Source organism: Numenius arquata, chromosome 12 (genome assembly GCF_964106895.1).
Source record: "Numenius arquata chromosome 12, bNumArq3.hap1.1, whole genome shotgun sequence".
NCBI classification, from domain to species: Eukaryota; Metazoa; Chordata; class Aves; order Charadriiformes; family Scolopacidae; genus Numenius; species Numenius arquata.
The window spans coordinates 6,126,763-6,142,024 of NC_133587.1; the positions used below are offsets into that span (position 1 = coordinate 6,126,763).

A 15,262-nucleotide genomic window follows, 5' to 3' on the forward strand; every position below is an offset into this window, starting at 1 on the left:
AACTTCTCTGCTGTGTATGGAAAAACTGTCTATCTCTGCAGCCCCTGGGGGTGAAAAAGATTTCTAGAATAGTTTTTAATAGGCTTGACTCTTCAAAAGAGACAGTCTCAGTGTTAACTTTTAAACCTTGCCCTAGTTAATTTCTATTAAAGCATTGCCTGTTGAGTGCCAAAAGGCATACATTGGACTTTTTTATTTGTTAAAAGCGTTAGATGTGTTCCTATACATGTAATAATCACCACAGACACACATGTGTATGTCTATACATATATATGCACAACACATATATATAGTGTTGATTCTGGAGCTATAATATAAATGTAGCCTTCTGTAAAACCTTTCATGAGACCTTCAATTCCTGGTCGAACTAGGGAAAGTTTTCGGGGCGGGGGGGGAATCTTGCAAAATGTAGTCATAAACAATGCTATAAGAGATGGAGCAAGCAGATGGGCTACAAGGCTGATAATAGGTACGATACTGATGTTTCTTACTTCATGTTGTCTTCATGTGGCTAAGAAGAGGGCTATACTGGCTCCTTAGGGACGTTGAAAGTTACCTTGTTTAGAACCCAGATCCACGGAAGTGTTTGCCTTCAGGATCTCTGTCACTGTTCTCCTTGTGTACAGGACGGTTGACGCACTCATGTCCACCTTCACAGTCTTGTGGTCAGTTCCGAGGTTATTGAGAATTAAGAGTAGGGTAATGTCTTTGCCAAACACTGGAGGTTCAGCCAGCTTGAATTTCCCAGAGATTCCAGGGTTTCTCATTCTTTCTGATGGTCTTTCACTTGGAGATTCTGTGTGTCCTTCTGTGATGCTTGATCCAAATATCTTTGCCAAGGCCTTTTTATAAACTTGTCTTTCCTCAGAAGAACCTGGTCAAAGGAGAGAACCAAGTAAAATTAATCCTTTTGTTGCCATTGTGCCTTCTCTGTGTAAAGGCTTTCAGAGTGATACAGGCTGTCAGCTCCGTATCACCCAGAAATACGCAACATCTAAAAGTTCCCCATATTTTTTAGGCCTCTGTTAAGGTTTTTCACAGGTAAGTAATAAACATATGTAATACGGTGAATAAGTCACTAAAACCAAATATGAGGCATTTGTATTTGTTTGGGATGCAACTGTTCTTTTTCTTTGGTCAGAACGTGCGGTAGTTTGACAAGTGTTACTTTGCTAATGTGATGATAACCAGCCTCTGTACTAAATATGGTTGCAATAAAACCTTGAGGACTGAAGTATTGAAATGTGGCCACCGATTCTGAATGGCAAGCTTTAAAAAAAAGAAAAGCGAAATACATCTTTCTCTTCTTTTTGAGACTTTGAGCCACAAACATTAAGCAAACTATTATATGAAATCTGTAACCCTAAATTTAAAAAAAAAAAAAAATAAATGGAAAGACATAGGTACCAAGTTTTTGAGGGAATATTAAAAATATTCCTGCAAATGTGTGACTATACAGTTCTTAACCTTTGCTGCTTTGTTTGCGAAGTACAGATAAGTGACACTTAGTCCCTTTACTGTTTCCTAGTAGCTTTGTTTCCAAAATCCAATAATGTGGAGACTGAGCCTGCTGGGAGTGCGAACACATAACGACTGAATGGCTGGGTGACTGATGGTGAGATGTCAGAGCAGGAGCACAAGAGGGCATCACTTGGAGAATTTATACAGTCAGAGAGGGAGACTGAGTCACCCTTCTTGGGAGCGGAGTGTAATGGCTCTTCAAAAGGACAGATGAGGAGTTGGAATGGACACAGCAAGGAGGAATTTATTTGCTGAGCGAGACTGAGCATGGAGACGAGCATCCCCATATGGGAGATGGATGTCTAGTGTTAGAGGACTGGAGTTTAAGGGTTTGGATTCGTGGCTTGATTGTTGCCCCATCCCCTCTGCCAGGTATGCCAGGAAAATAGTACTTACTAATCTGTAACTTCCCATGCTGCAGACCTGTGCACAGTTCGTGATACATGATGGACTCAGTTTTAAGACGTTTTGGTATGACAGCTTGGGAGTTTGCCTTGAGTAGTAAAATGTATTTTATAGCCCTGTTTTGTGTATGTATTAAACTTTGTACTCCTGTGTAAAGGACTAAAGTATATTTTGTATTGTATCTTGAGAGGAAAGCTACTAGATACAAAACCCCAGAAATATAATACCCGTTGTATTAAGAATATAGTCTGAGAATAGTGGCAGAAATATTTTCTGAAGGAAGGGGAAAGATGCTCAAACAAAACAGGTTACCCATCCTAGCACCAAGAATTCAGCAGGAGATAATTGTGATAACAAAGAGAATAATCTGCGATAATTCCTTTACCTTCTGGATATTTGTAATTACAGGTGACATCCACACGAGAATTGCTGCCCACAGCTTTGGTACTGATAAACCTGCCAATTATTTCAGTATCACAATAGACTCTTTTCTTAGTTCCATCCTTGTATACAATCCATCTGTTGCAATCAGCATTCACCTCCGTATACACAAATAAGGTGTCATAATCCAAGTTTACATCACCTTCTTTGATGGCTCTGACAGATGCAGGGCCACACTGAAATAATCCTAAAACATGGGGGGGGAAAAAGAAGTCAAACTTTTAGTCATGCTCATTTTGGAGAAGGGATGTTAAGTCTTGCTAAGACCTTACCTTTGCTTTGTTCTTGTGGAGTCGCATCTAAAACCTGCCACCCATTGTATGGTGTTCCCAGGTCTGGACGAACAAACCAGCTCTCGTTCCAGACGTGATAATCCCTGGAGACAAAGAACAATGTCTAGAGTCATACAAACTTACAATTCTAAAGGAGTAAGGAATCTTGTTTTTTAAAGATTCTCTAAGACGTGACAGGAGCTGTCTAGTTACAGCAACTCACTCCGCCTTTCAAAGGATAGATTTACTGCCTGCTTTTGGGGTGTAGACCTCAGGGCGGGGAGGGAGAGATTATAGGTGCCAGCAGCTTGGTTTGGGAGCAATATGAACTGTAAATGAAAGATTTAAGCTGTGGATATGGGCAATGCTTGGTGATTTTGTTCAGTAACCCTCAAATATGGGAAATGCTTTGTTTAAGTAGAAACTTAAAATAACTATACTGGGTCAGATAAAATGGTCATAAAGTCCAATACTCTGTCTATAGTAGTGTGCAGCAGCAGATGTTTTGAAAAGAGATAAGAACAGCACATGAGTAGAATGACCCTCTCCCTGATACACTCTATGAATTTTCCCAGTCAGAGAATTAGGGACTTTCTGAATTAGATATTACATTGAGACCACCGGGTTTCATGGTTGGTTGTCATCTTATTCTCTATGAACCTCTTTCATCGTGTTTAATTAAAGCAGCCTTGGGAACTAGTACATTGTCAATGGAAACATACTTTTTAAAGAAAGTTGCAACTTGTTTGAGGCCAGGGACTGCAAAAAATTGGGCTGGTTGGTTGTTTCTTTGAAGTAACTGTTACCTCAAAGCCATGAAGTATGTTTTCTTTCCAAATTGATATCTAGTGTATTAATTCAGATATTTGTATTAAGTGTTGTCCAATCACTTCTTTACTAATAGTGTTCATGGTTTTAAGTCTCATAAATCCTCTCTCTAATTATTGGTGAGATGCAAAAAAAAGTATTTACCATGTGGAATCCTTGCCGATATTAAGACTCTTTCCAGAGCTGTCATAGTACTTATCAATACTCAGGTTTCTATCCACATCATGGGCAGAGTTAAAATTTGAAATCAAACGAGTTGGAATCCCCAAGCACCTCAGAACTGAAATATATTAAAAAAAAAAAAAAAAAACAAACCACAACAAATATACACAAACAAAAAACACAGAAAGCTTTAGTTCAGTGATTACAAATACCTGAGAAATGAAGTTAAGCATCTAAATATTTTGTGATTTTTCAGCATTCGCAGTCTTCAGAGCACTGTTCCTTTTGTAGAATTAATTGCTTTGTAGCTTAGATAAAAGCAGAGGTCACAGATGCCTCCATTTCACCACAGTCCTCTCTTCTTAAAGCTTACCTGTACACATCACGCCTGCGAAAACCCAGCACTGGCCGTACTGAACAGGCTTGTAGTTGTCCTGACGCCACTTCTGGAGGATGACCACGCTGCCATCCCACCTGGATGGGTTCTCATGTGAATGGAAACTTCCTTGCCACTTCCCCAGGAGAACTCCATTATCATTATCATTTCCATTGATCTAAAAATAGACCAGTGGACAGAATGCACAAAGTCAATTGTGTGTAATGCACCATTTCTAGTTGCTTAAGGTGCAGGTGGCTGAGTCTCAGTGGTGTAACTAATGCTGTCTGCTTAAGCATGTGGAATTCAGATTAAGATGTCCATTTCTTACCATAGAACTGATTACTCGCCCCACATATTTAGGATCTCCTCTTCGGGATACATCCATGGCTGCGTCCTGACGATAGTACAGGCTCAGATCAAGCATGGTGAGGCAGATGTTTAGAAGGTGATCTTGAAACTGTGATCAGATAAGAGAATTTTTTAAGAAAATAGTTTCACAAACAGAGCTAGAGGAGATTCTGCCGCAGTTCCTCCTTTCTCAGATATTGCAGCCTGATTGTGATAGGGACAGTGAGGCACAAAAGACAGTAGTGTGCAGTTCACACTGCAATATTGGCTAAAGATGGGGCTAACTAATTAAAGCAAAAATCTGGCAGGATCCCAGAAGAGATGACTGCAGTAAACCTCAAACTGCCAAGCTTGTTCTGACTGCAGTTATTAGATTCTCGAGTCATATCCCTGGGAACATTCAAGGTCAGGTTGGACGGGGCTCTGAGCAACCTGATCTAGTTGAAGATGTTCCTGCTCATTGCAGGGGGGTTGGACTAGATGATCCTTAAAGGTCCCTCCCAACCCAAACCATTCTATAATTCTGTGTCAGTGTCAGTTCTGGCCCACTGTGACTGCATTACAAAAATAATGGGTGTGTTGGAGCCACACAAGTATACTGTCGCTTGCACTGTGGATGCTTTGGTCACAGATGAGGTCCACACTTGTACCATGAGCTTCTAGCACATGTAGAAGTCAGTCCTGGCTGCAGTGCTGGGCTGAGCCTTCTCTCACACCAAAGTGCTATTACTGAGCGAACCCCAAGTAAACCTAGTCAGGTTTGTTCAGTTGTCATATAAATAGGCATGCCTATCAGAGAGGCAAATAATGATAAGAGAAAATGCTATTGGAGACAGAGTAGGAGCCCAAATGAATTCCTTACGGCTTACCTGTCCATAGTACCATCCTCTAGCTTCAATGTACTTTGCGTTGCCCACAAAGATAATTCCATTTTCATTTAGAACGTACTCTTGTCTCTCATTCTCATTAGCCATGTACACAGCATCACCTGAAAACCAAGTTGCACGTGCTTTTACACTAAAATCTGAGAATACCAGCAACCTTTCAAAAACATTTCTATCTTGATTTAGCAAGGGGAAAACTGTCTGGAAAACACATTATTATAGCTCCCCAAACACGTGCAGTTCAGTGAAAAAGCCTACTATTTTATATGGCCAGGGTGGGATCCATGTTATATTACTTCAGCTTTTCTTCCCTAATTTTAGTATAGCATTTGTGTATTTTTGTGTATTATCTAGATGTCCCCTATCTGTACACTATTTTTGTGAAGAAGACTGAGAAAAGTCCAGGCTAGCTCACTGGGTTACTTTGTTTTCTCAGGGTAACTAGAGGTAAAATAGACATTTGAAAAGAATCACAGAGATGACATTTTTCTGTTTTCCAGTCATGTTTGTCTTGTTTTAAGATTCCTAAATGAAGATCTCTACTTGCCTGATCCAAAGTGCTAACACAAATGTTATTAGGATAGCCCGCTCCACCATTCTTTGTTTTCAGTCACTTTGAAGTTTTCAGTTATTCATTGGTCTCTGTGGCACAGGAAATAGCTGCTATGAAAGCATTGGCTTCCCACAGATGTTGAGGTTGTTCTGTTTACTCTTTAGACAGCAATACCTATTTAGCACTCTGTTTAATTTCATAATGTTTAAAATTTTCTGAAAGCTTCAGGATTTCAGGAAATGTATATAAAAATCAGCTTTTCTATTTTATTGAGTCAACTTCTTTACCTTCCTATAGGAACTTCCCATCCTTCCCTTCCTGCAAATAAAAAGATTGTGTAATTTATTTTAAAAGTTATATCACATAAGTATTTTTGTCATGGCTGTCCACACCTTTTTTTTTTTTTTTTTTTTTTTTTAAAATAATATCATCATTGATTCCCAAGCTTTTGGGCCAGCATGGGCCTAGAGAACTGTGTACAGTTCCAGGTGCTGCACTTAAAGTTGTGGACCAGTTGGAAAGAGTGAGAGGAGCACTGAGAATACTCAGCAATCCTGAAAAAACTTATGAAGAAAATATAATTTATGAATTAACAATTAACTCCAAATTATGTAAGGAAGAAAAAAGAATTTGGGTGAGGAATGGGGCAAGCATGGTAACCAGTGCCAGAAATTTTGGTGAAGAGGATGGGGCAGGGGAGGAGTAAATCTGTTGTATGCAGGATGAGAAGTTATATGCTGAAATCAAAGCAAAAAAGATTTGGTTGGTTAATAGGAAAAAAATTCAATAGAAAGGCTAGTGCTTTATTGGAGTGAATTGCTGGGGGAGGTACTGGAGCTTCCCTCATGGCTGGTCATTAAGAAGGAATTTGAGATCTGTCAGGAATTACTTAAATGCTAAACAGAACCTGCCTTAGAGCATGGTGTGGGACTAGATAATTGCCTAAGATTCTTCTAGTGTTATGAGTTTATGATTCTGAGTGATCTAAATGTCCTTCTGTAGTCACTTGAAGAAAATCTTTTTTCCTAAGGTTTATATGCTCTCAATTATAACATGATAGAGCCATTGAATAAGTATACTTAGACTTTTTTATAACAACACTATTCCTAGCAATAATTCAGAGCAAAATTAACATTAGTTTAAAAGGAGGAAAGAAAAAAAACCCACAATACACCACAACAAATCTCTTCCTTTCAAGTATGACTAAGTAGTAACAACCCCTTCTTCTGTTACTCTCAGCAGGAGGAAAAACGCAATCAGCCACAATAGTCCTCTATTTTGACAGTTATAGAAAGACAGACCAATATAGACCTAATCCTTTATTAAATTAGTTGCTTTTAATACAAAAATACAAAGTTGTTATCTCTTCTGCCCTCTAATTCTGGAGTTAAAAGTTTATCCTGGCATAGTGAGAAACAATCAGGATGTAAATTTCTATTGATAGTTTTTAATCAATATGTAAGTACGCTTTCTAACGTAGATATACTTCTAGTAATTTCTTCATACAATCTTTGCCACCGAAAAAAGTGGCAAGTATCAGACATCTAGGGAAAAAGATACATTCTACAAAGTTCTCAGGCATATGTATCCTTTTATCCCCTAAAGCTTTAAAATTGACAGTTTCACATGTGAGCTATAGATAAGCGTTATGTCCCAATGCCATTGAAGAAATGTACAGTTAACTACTAGAATAAAGAGTGCTAATAATGAATCAAATGATTGTATCAAAGTCAGTAATGAACTATTTGATCAGAGTGTTTTTTCAGATGACACTTAAGGATCCACTAGTAGATTTTCTCCAACCCAGTGCTTTTTCTTTTATCTCCAATCCTGATTGTTTCCTTGACTGTAGTTCTTTACTGATATTACAGTTTACGAATCAATTCCTGTCTTTTCCAGCTTAATGAATAAGCTCCCATGTGGAACCATATCTACAGACCAGATCTGCCATTTATCCTTTTCTGAGAAAATAAATTCTCTTTCCCTTCTGCTATGACACTTACTATAGTGATAACGTACCCTCAAACTTAGTTTGTTCCTCTTTGTCAGGATCAGGGAGCTATTCCACTCTGCAGAAGCTTATTCAGCAGCATCCTACTTTAAGGATACTCCCTTTTGTTTGGCAGCGGTCATTGCATCGTCTGATAAATCTGGGGGGTTCTTCTGCAAAGTCATTACTTTTAAACTAGAATGGTGCAGCTTAATTTTTCTCAGCTTTCATCTGAGAATAATTTGCCTGGCCTCCTGAGTCCCACTGCTCTGCTGGTGTTCCAGTTCAGGAGCTGTCAAATATTTCAGTCCCTGCAGTGTGGTTTCCATCAATTAGAAGTTACACCACAAGTGATCTTTCTGGAGGCTCTGGGAATGTTTTTCCCTCAGGACTGTCTAGGCAGAGACAGTCTGAGTTTCCTGAGAATACGTCTATAATTATTTCTGTCTTCCAAGACATCCTGAGTTAATTAGCAGCTTTTTTCATCTTGACATATTTGTTAGTGGCCCTTGACTAACATATGGCCACAGAAGAAAATAGTGGATGATTGTGGTAACTTTTCTCTTCTTTCATAAGCTCTTTAGTCACTCAGCTGGCTAAGAACTCCCTTAATTCTAGAGCGGTATATTTTAAGACTAATCTGGGTTTCTAGACTAGCACGTATTTGCGAAATCTGAGTTTAGGAAATCGCATTTCTTCTGCAACATGCTGAAGCTGCAGAAATAGAAAATGGAGCAGCAAGAGATGTCTCTCTTCAACTCATGATGAAAGACGTGGGACATGCCAGCCTGCTTCACACTGGCCCTCTATCAGTTTTTATAAAGTTAGCTGAGCTACTGTCTTTGCAGTTAACATCTGTAAGAGCAGTCTTGCTTGGATTTAGGCACAAGTCAAGGATGTTACTCTATGCTTGCTTCAAGTTCTGAGAAGTACGTGCACTTACGAAAGTCTGCCAGCCCTCATCTACAGAAAGGGGTGATGTGCTCAGTGCTGAAGAAAGAGCCTATGACATCATATCATGCAGTGCATTTAATTAGGACAAAAGCAGGGGGATGGCAGGTGCAGCAGCAGTTTTTTTAAATGTAGTAAAACCAAATCTCTGAAGAGATAGTTGAGATTGCTGCCACTGGTGACCCAAAGACACAGCCTGAGGGAGCAAGCTCCCTGTGCAGATATGAAAGCAAACAGGTCAGATACGTTCAAGAGCGAAGGCGTCGGTACCTACCTTGGCACCAAGGGTTGAAGAGTAACACAAACTGCCCCAGGAATCTGGAGAAGATCTTGTTCCCTGAGGTTACCTGGAGGGTGAGATTGTACCGTCCAATGACAGCGTTGGCTGGGCTGGTGATTGTAAAGTTGGTGTAGCCGGACTCGCTGGACCCTTGGACAGCAGTCCAGCCGCTTGCCCCCGCCTCAGAGAGCTTAAATACAGCCTTTGTACGATGAGATTCTGAGGGGGAAGGTCCTGCCAGAAAGAAGGGGTAATTGGTTTCCCTTCCAGAGTGGGGTTTCAATATTAACATCATACTTGAAATGAGCACACTGGTGGGGGGAAAGCATTAAAAATACGTGAAGAAAAATTGCATCCCTAAATAGAATAAGGGGAGAACTACAAGGGATAAAGATTATGGTCCTATGAGAACCTAGGTTAAGCTAAGGGAGCGTTACCTATTTCAGTGACAAATGCAAGGCTCTCCCCATTCTGCCTTGGTCTGTTGAAGTACAGGGAAATAGTGAAGCCTTGTCCTCGCCTCACAGTCAACTCGGTGTTGGCATATTTGTCAGTATGGTGTGCGCTTGCGTTTAGTGATGGCTGCCAGCTGATATGTGTTGGTGTCAGATCTGTAAAATAGGAGAAAAGACGTGGAGAAGCAGCATGGAAGGAAGTCCTTTGCTGGTAAATGGCATGATGAGGTTGCTAAGAGCAATTATCTTTTACCGGAGGAAGGACAACTAAAAAGCAGACGCTCCATTAAATTGATTACATCTAGTGGTCAATAATAGAAATTTTTGCTTGGGTTTTGTTACAGGGTTGTCGTACACTGAGGGCTTAGATGCCTCCTATGCAGTACTGAATGCTGTTTTTTCACTGGACTTAAATTTATCCGGGGCAAATCAGTGTCTTTTCATGGTCAGCATCAAATAAAGTGGCCTGTAGCTCCTCTACATTTTCAACATCTATTTTTTAGGATGTCAGAAATGGCTATTAGGACATCTTTCTTTTCCTGCTTACATCCTGTTTGTCCTAGAGTAGGGAAAGATACATAGTGAGAAATCATCTGTCTTAATACAAACGATCGAGAGGTGTTTCAGGACATAAGTTAGAGCTTTTGACAAAAAAATGAGTCAGTCTGAATTTAGTTCTGTCCAGAGTAACAACTGGACCACTGGGATTCCTGCTCGAGTAGGCACTGCCTTCATGTCCTGGAGGAATTCTGATGACTTACAGTGTGCTTGGAGTCCTCTGATACTGAGTGTCCTGCACACATACGGTTATTATGGTCTGTGGTTTAAAACCCATAAAGCGGCTCTTGATGCCTTAAATGCTAAACTGACTTTTTGGCAAGTGAGTATGCACATGATCCTCCTTGTGAGATTGTTTTCCCTTCTACAGTTCATGTTTTATTGCTGGGCTCACACTTCAGCAATTATCATGTCTTTGGGAGCTCTGAGAGGCACCATCCTCTGTGTTTATACCTGCTCCCTGAGACTCCACAGAGTACACCCGGAGCGTTGTGTTGCACGTTTTGGCAAATGCTCAGGGCAAGTACCTTAGTGAAGATTCTAAATTGTGAAACGATTCTAGAAATTGTTGTCATTAATGCTAGTATCATAAATGCCATGAGGCTGGGGGGGGGGGTGGGTGGAGGAGAAGAGAGAGAGACAGGATGGGTGGACATGACCACCACCATGCTAAAGGGAATTCAGCAGAGAACAATAACAACAACAAAAGAGAGGGATGGAAAGGATGGATTAAGGCCTATGGCACCAGGCACTATTATAATAGTGATCTTCAAACAAGCTTCCAAGTCTATCTCATACCATATAACATAGCAATGAAATGCTAAGTCAGATCTGAAACAATATAGCTGCATATTAAAGTACAGTTTACATATAATCTTTGGAGAAGTAAAAGTAAAATCTCACTTATGCAAAAAAAAAAGTGCCACAATTAAATTCAAGGAAGAATATTTTTTTTGTTTGCAGTCTAAAAGCACAAAGTAGTAACGTGAGTAAGCATTGATGGGCTGAAAGAGGAATCTTTAGTATGACTGTCTTGGGACAGCAGTGAGCTGCAGTAGGCTGCTGCTTTCCCTGCAAAGCAACATTTTAAAAACTGATCTGAAAGTGTTTGTTTCATCATTAAACAAGAGAGAACCCTGCTTTGCAGTTGCCCAGTTCAATAATAATCTTCATTTAAAACTTCAAAAAACAGAGATATTGTTGTTACTGTTTTCCTTTGGTAGGGTTTAATGCAGCTTTGAATTCCCATCTATAGGCTCCATGCTCCCAGGTCCATTAGGATGGATTACTAATTTTGTTAATACAAAGCATAACACATCTGTGAAATAGCAGTTAAAAAATAAGAGGGTTAGATGGAGTTCTGCATGGTGCCTTTTGAAGTAATGGCAATTTCTTTTCTTCCCCCCTAAATATCTTCTACTTAGTTCAAAAGTTATTATCAAACAGTTATTAATAATAACGATAAAAATAAAACTTTGAAAATAAAGTGCAAGAACAAATTACAATATAAAATTTCCTTCAGATAAGAAATCTGAGCAGCTAACTACAGGAAAGTAGGATCTTAAGGAATCATAAGGAAACAGTCCTGAATAAAGTTAGGGCTTCCCTGCTCAAGGGAAACAAATGACACGCAGAACTCACCTGCCATTCCCTCAGCTTATGAGAATTGCATACACCTTCTACTTTGTTCTTCAAGGATGTCCAAGTCACATTAATCATAAAAAGAAAAAAACCAGCAATCTTTTCGTGCTGTCAGCTGAAATTTGAGAGAAGGGAGAGGTAGTTAGTTGTTATTAATACCTGTAGACTTGTCAAATGAATTAACTGGTTCCTATAATATATGTATGTCTAATGCCAATGTTCCTACTCAACGTGGGTGTAATTATGGGAGGAGATACCAAAATTATTTACTCAGAGGAAATGCATTCTCTTGAATCCCAAGACAAGAAGAACTTCCTACAAAGGATGATAGGTGTGCCGTGAATAAGTTATCTTTAAGGATGAGGAAACAGGGAGTGTGGTGGGACGTAAAAGCCCTATGAAGGAAAAAGGAGCATTTCCTGATTACTTCACTTCCAGATTGGTTAATGTCACTTCTGGTAAGCTGTAAGTTGGTTTTGGAGGGAGTTTTTTGGAGTCTCAAATTATTTCTAACACCCCCTGACTTCTGTGAAATTATAAACTCCCATCAGAAACAAATGTCTGTTTACCTGTTACGTTAGTCAGCTCCATACTACTATAATATTTCAGCAAAAGTTTTATTTCACCCCCCTCCCAAACTATTAACTGTGAGTAGCTTTTAATCCGTGCAAACTCTAAATCTGTCTGTGTTCACAACTGTAAATATATTTCTGTTTATTTTTGTACCCTTGCTTAAAAGTGTACAGATAAATATTCCTCCCAACAGCTATGTCACTTTATTATCTGTTTAAGATTCCAGAGATCCACTGGTCTTGTTTTAGCACCCAGTAAAGACTTAAAAAGTAAATTAGTCTGAATTTTAAGTTTTAATTTAAGAAAAGAAAAAAAAATCCAACTGAAAAAGAAGCAGAAATTAAACTCCAACAGCTGTTTCTAAGGTTGATTTTTTTTTTTTTAAACCAAAAAATTTGGCTTCTGCCACCTTTTTGAGAAACTTTGTTTTGATAACAGAAAGACTAAAAGAGTACTTATATGACATCAATGCTAGCCCTGTCCTGAAAGGAAAACACTAAAACTTTTCCCACTTGGCAGCAGTATATATGGAATGGTGTATCTCCACTTACATTATAATTCAGAGGTTCTTCCTCCTCTTGGAAGTTTCCAGGATGTTCAGGCTGTCAAAACTTGTTCCAGGAATCTCCTCAAATGGATTTGATTGCTGTTCAGAGCTACTTTACTTGGCCTTTTTCTCTTTTCCTTAATTCATATTCCTTGGAAACCATAAGAGCCACAAGCCTCTGATGTTACTTGGTCTTCACACACAGCCCTAGTGACAAACCGCATCGACCAGTTCTTAAGTTCAGGCGTTCAGTACTTATAGTGATTGCTTCAGACGTTACACATTGCTCCCTCTGAAGTATGACTGTTTCCTTTCTTCTTCCTCGCTACTCACGTAAGTAATTAAATCTCAGAACACTTTTTCTGTCTCGGCTGCAACCACCTCCTTTACCTCTGGATGTCACACCCACAGTGGTGTTCACCGAGCCACCAGAACTTCTCTCAGAGTGGCCTACATCCCAACCCGGCACCTGCCAGTCGCACCTTCACCACAGAAAAGCATCAGCAGCTGCTTTCATAATCCCTTTGGAATGCAGTGGTCATGGTTCCTAAGTGACTAAGAACTTAACATTGTCACAGGTGTTTTTCCTAGCTCAATTCCACCTACCCATCATCCAAAAGGGTTCAAAATACTTAGTTCCTCCTTTTCCCTTGTTTCACAGCCTTGAAATTGCAGTGTGGTTTGCTAACTTGCAGAGAAAAAAAAATACTCTTTTTGTTTTTTCCTATTCATCTCCTTAATAATTTTGTCTGTTGTTCAAGTATTGTGCTACCGTATCCTCAGGGTAACTACGCTGCACCTTACGCTTGTGGTGTTGCCGCTCTTTACTAGAAAGAGGAGATCAGTATAACTTCCACATAAAACCTGGCAGAATCCCTTCTGTGAGTGCGTATCCAAGTAGTCATGCATTTAATTAGACACATTAACTTCATGTGTGTGTGAAGTGTTGTAGGGAAAGGGTGTTGCCTTCCCTTCAGTTCCTGTAGAGATGCAGTTTACAAGCTTCTCTCATTTCAGCTAGTGTGATTCACTTGACTTTAGCATACTCTGGTTGTTTTCACACATACGTGAGGTGTAAAGAGAAGGAATTAAGTGTATAATCCACATTCTAAATCCAAGGCTATGCTTGAGCTTGAACTTCCGTTGTTTGGTCTACACGATGAGAGCTCTTGGCTCTGGTGAGCCTTGAGGAACATGAGGAGAAAAAGAGAGGGTACCACTGTGGGTGACTTGTACCTCCTTGCTGTAGCTCATCTTGTTATACGTCCAGTACAGTCTTGTACCAACATCATGTGAGTGGAAAACTAGGTGGCTGCAAGGGCCCTCCTAAAGCAATTGTGCAGGCTACGAGGACAAAAGGGGTTTATAGCCAACGTGAGCTGGGACTGCTCATGTAAGAGTGAGAAATCACTATGGCAAAGCACAGGTACACCGTGCTGTGTGGTGGAAGGGGGCAGGGGGACACAGAGCTGGCTCCAGGCACTTGTGAAGATGTTACTGGCTTCCTGGCCCAGCAGTCCAAAGTGCAATAAAGCAGTAGCTTTACTTTCCATTCACTTCACCGACACAGATTATTGTCAGTCAGGGATTGACTTACTCATATACAATTATCGGCCATAAACCAAGTCACTCACCGGACTACACCTAGTTCGCTTGTTCCTGGAACCCAGCTTTTGGCCCGTACCTACCCTCCCATAAAGGGTTTAAATAAGCTTGGCTAAACTTGAATTCTGAAAGATGACTTCCTGACACACAATATAGTGAAGAATTCCTAACTCTTCTCAAGTTGAAATACCCTTAGACTTAAGGTTACCCTCCCTTTGATTCCTGAGGAAGATTATTTTTTTTTTTTTTAGCAAGTGTAAAATACCAGCATGCAAAAATATCATGTATGTTCAGACGGGCAATTATCTCAATGTGTTTGTCAAATGCCTCTCAAATTGGACACTACCCAAATTCCTTTTGAACCTTTCCTATGCCTCATTTGGTCACTGTGATTTACCAAAAAAGGAAATATCAGGACAGACCTTGCAGCAAATGACATAAATCATGCAACTCATCCTGGCTGCTTTCTAGTATCACAGTTGCAGTAACAAGAAATGCTGCATTGAAGGTCCACTGTATAAGGCTTTGAATGTGTAAAAATGAGTTTATGAACGTTTGTGTTGAGACATCTGGAGCCAGAAAGAATGACTTCCAAAGAAAACCAGACAAAAGTCAAATAGTCTGTGAATAGAATGTAAGATGCTCTTCTTAATAACAAGGACACACACAACAGTAACTGAAGAACCAACTATTCCTCAATTTATTTAAAATTACAATGTAACATTTTAATAATATGATGTTGGTAACCCCTTATCACAGGAAGTGAGGGTTTTGTTTTGCTAATTTTCTCATTGTTTTCTTATACAAGATTTCTTATGGCACTTTGTTCAATTTATACACACGCAGACCATTCATTGTTTATCTTCACG

General features: G+C 39.7%; 1 protein-coding gene across 1 annotated transcript in view; it reads right to left on the bottom strand.

Moving 5' to 3' along the window:
* Window positions 1-11,675, bottom strand: part of LOC141471164 (protein-glutamine gamma-glutamyltransferase E-like) — a 14,181-nt gene extending 2,506 nt beyond the window's left edge. Inside the window, exons 1-10 of the mRNA XM_074157582.1 lie at window positions 11,669-11,675; window positions 9,452-9,625; window positions 9,009-9,248; window positions 5,226-5,344; window positions 4,337-4,465; window positions 4,003-4,183; window positions 3,612-3,747; window positions 2,640-2,743; window positions 2,312-2,554; window positions 557-874 (exon numbers count right to left, since the gene is read on the bottom strand). Coding sequence (XP_074013683.1) covers window positions 557-874; window positions 2,312-2,554; window positions 2,640-2,743; window positions 3,612-3,747; window positions 4,003-4,183; window positions 4,337-4,465; window positions 5,226-5,344; window positions 9,009-9,248; window positions 9,452-9,625; window positions 11,669-11,675 — 1,651 coding nt within the window. The remainder of the gene's footprint in view (window positions 1-556; window positions 875-2,311; window positions 2,555-2,639; window positions 2,744-3,611; window positions 3,748-4,002; window positions 4,184-4,336; window positions 4,466-5,225; window positions 5,345-9,008; window positions 9,249-9,451; window positions 9,626-11,668) is intronic.
* Window positions 11,676-15,262: the final 3,587 nt, after the last annotated feature.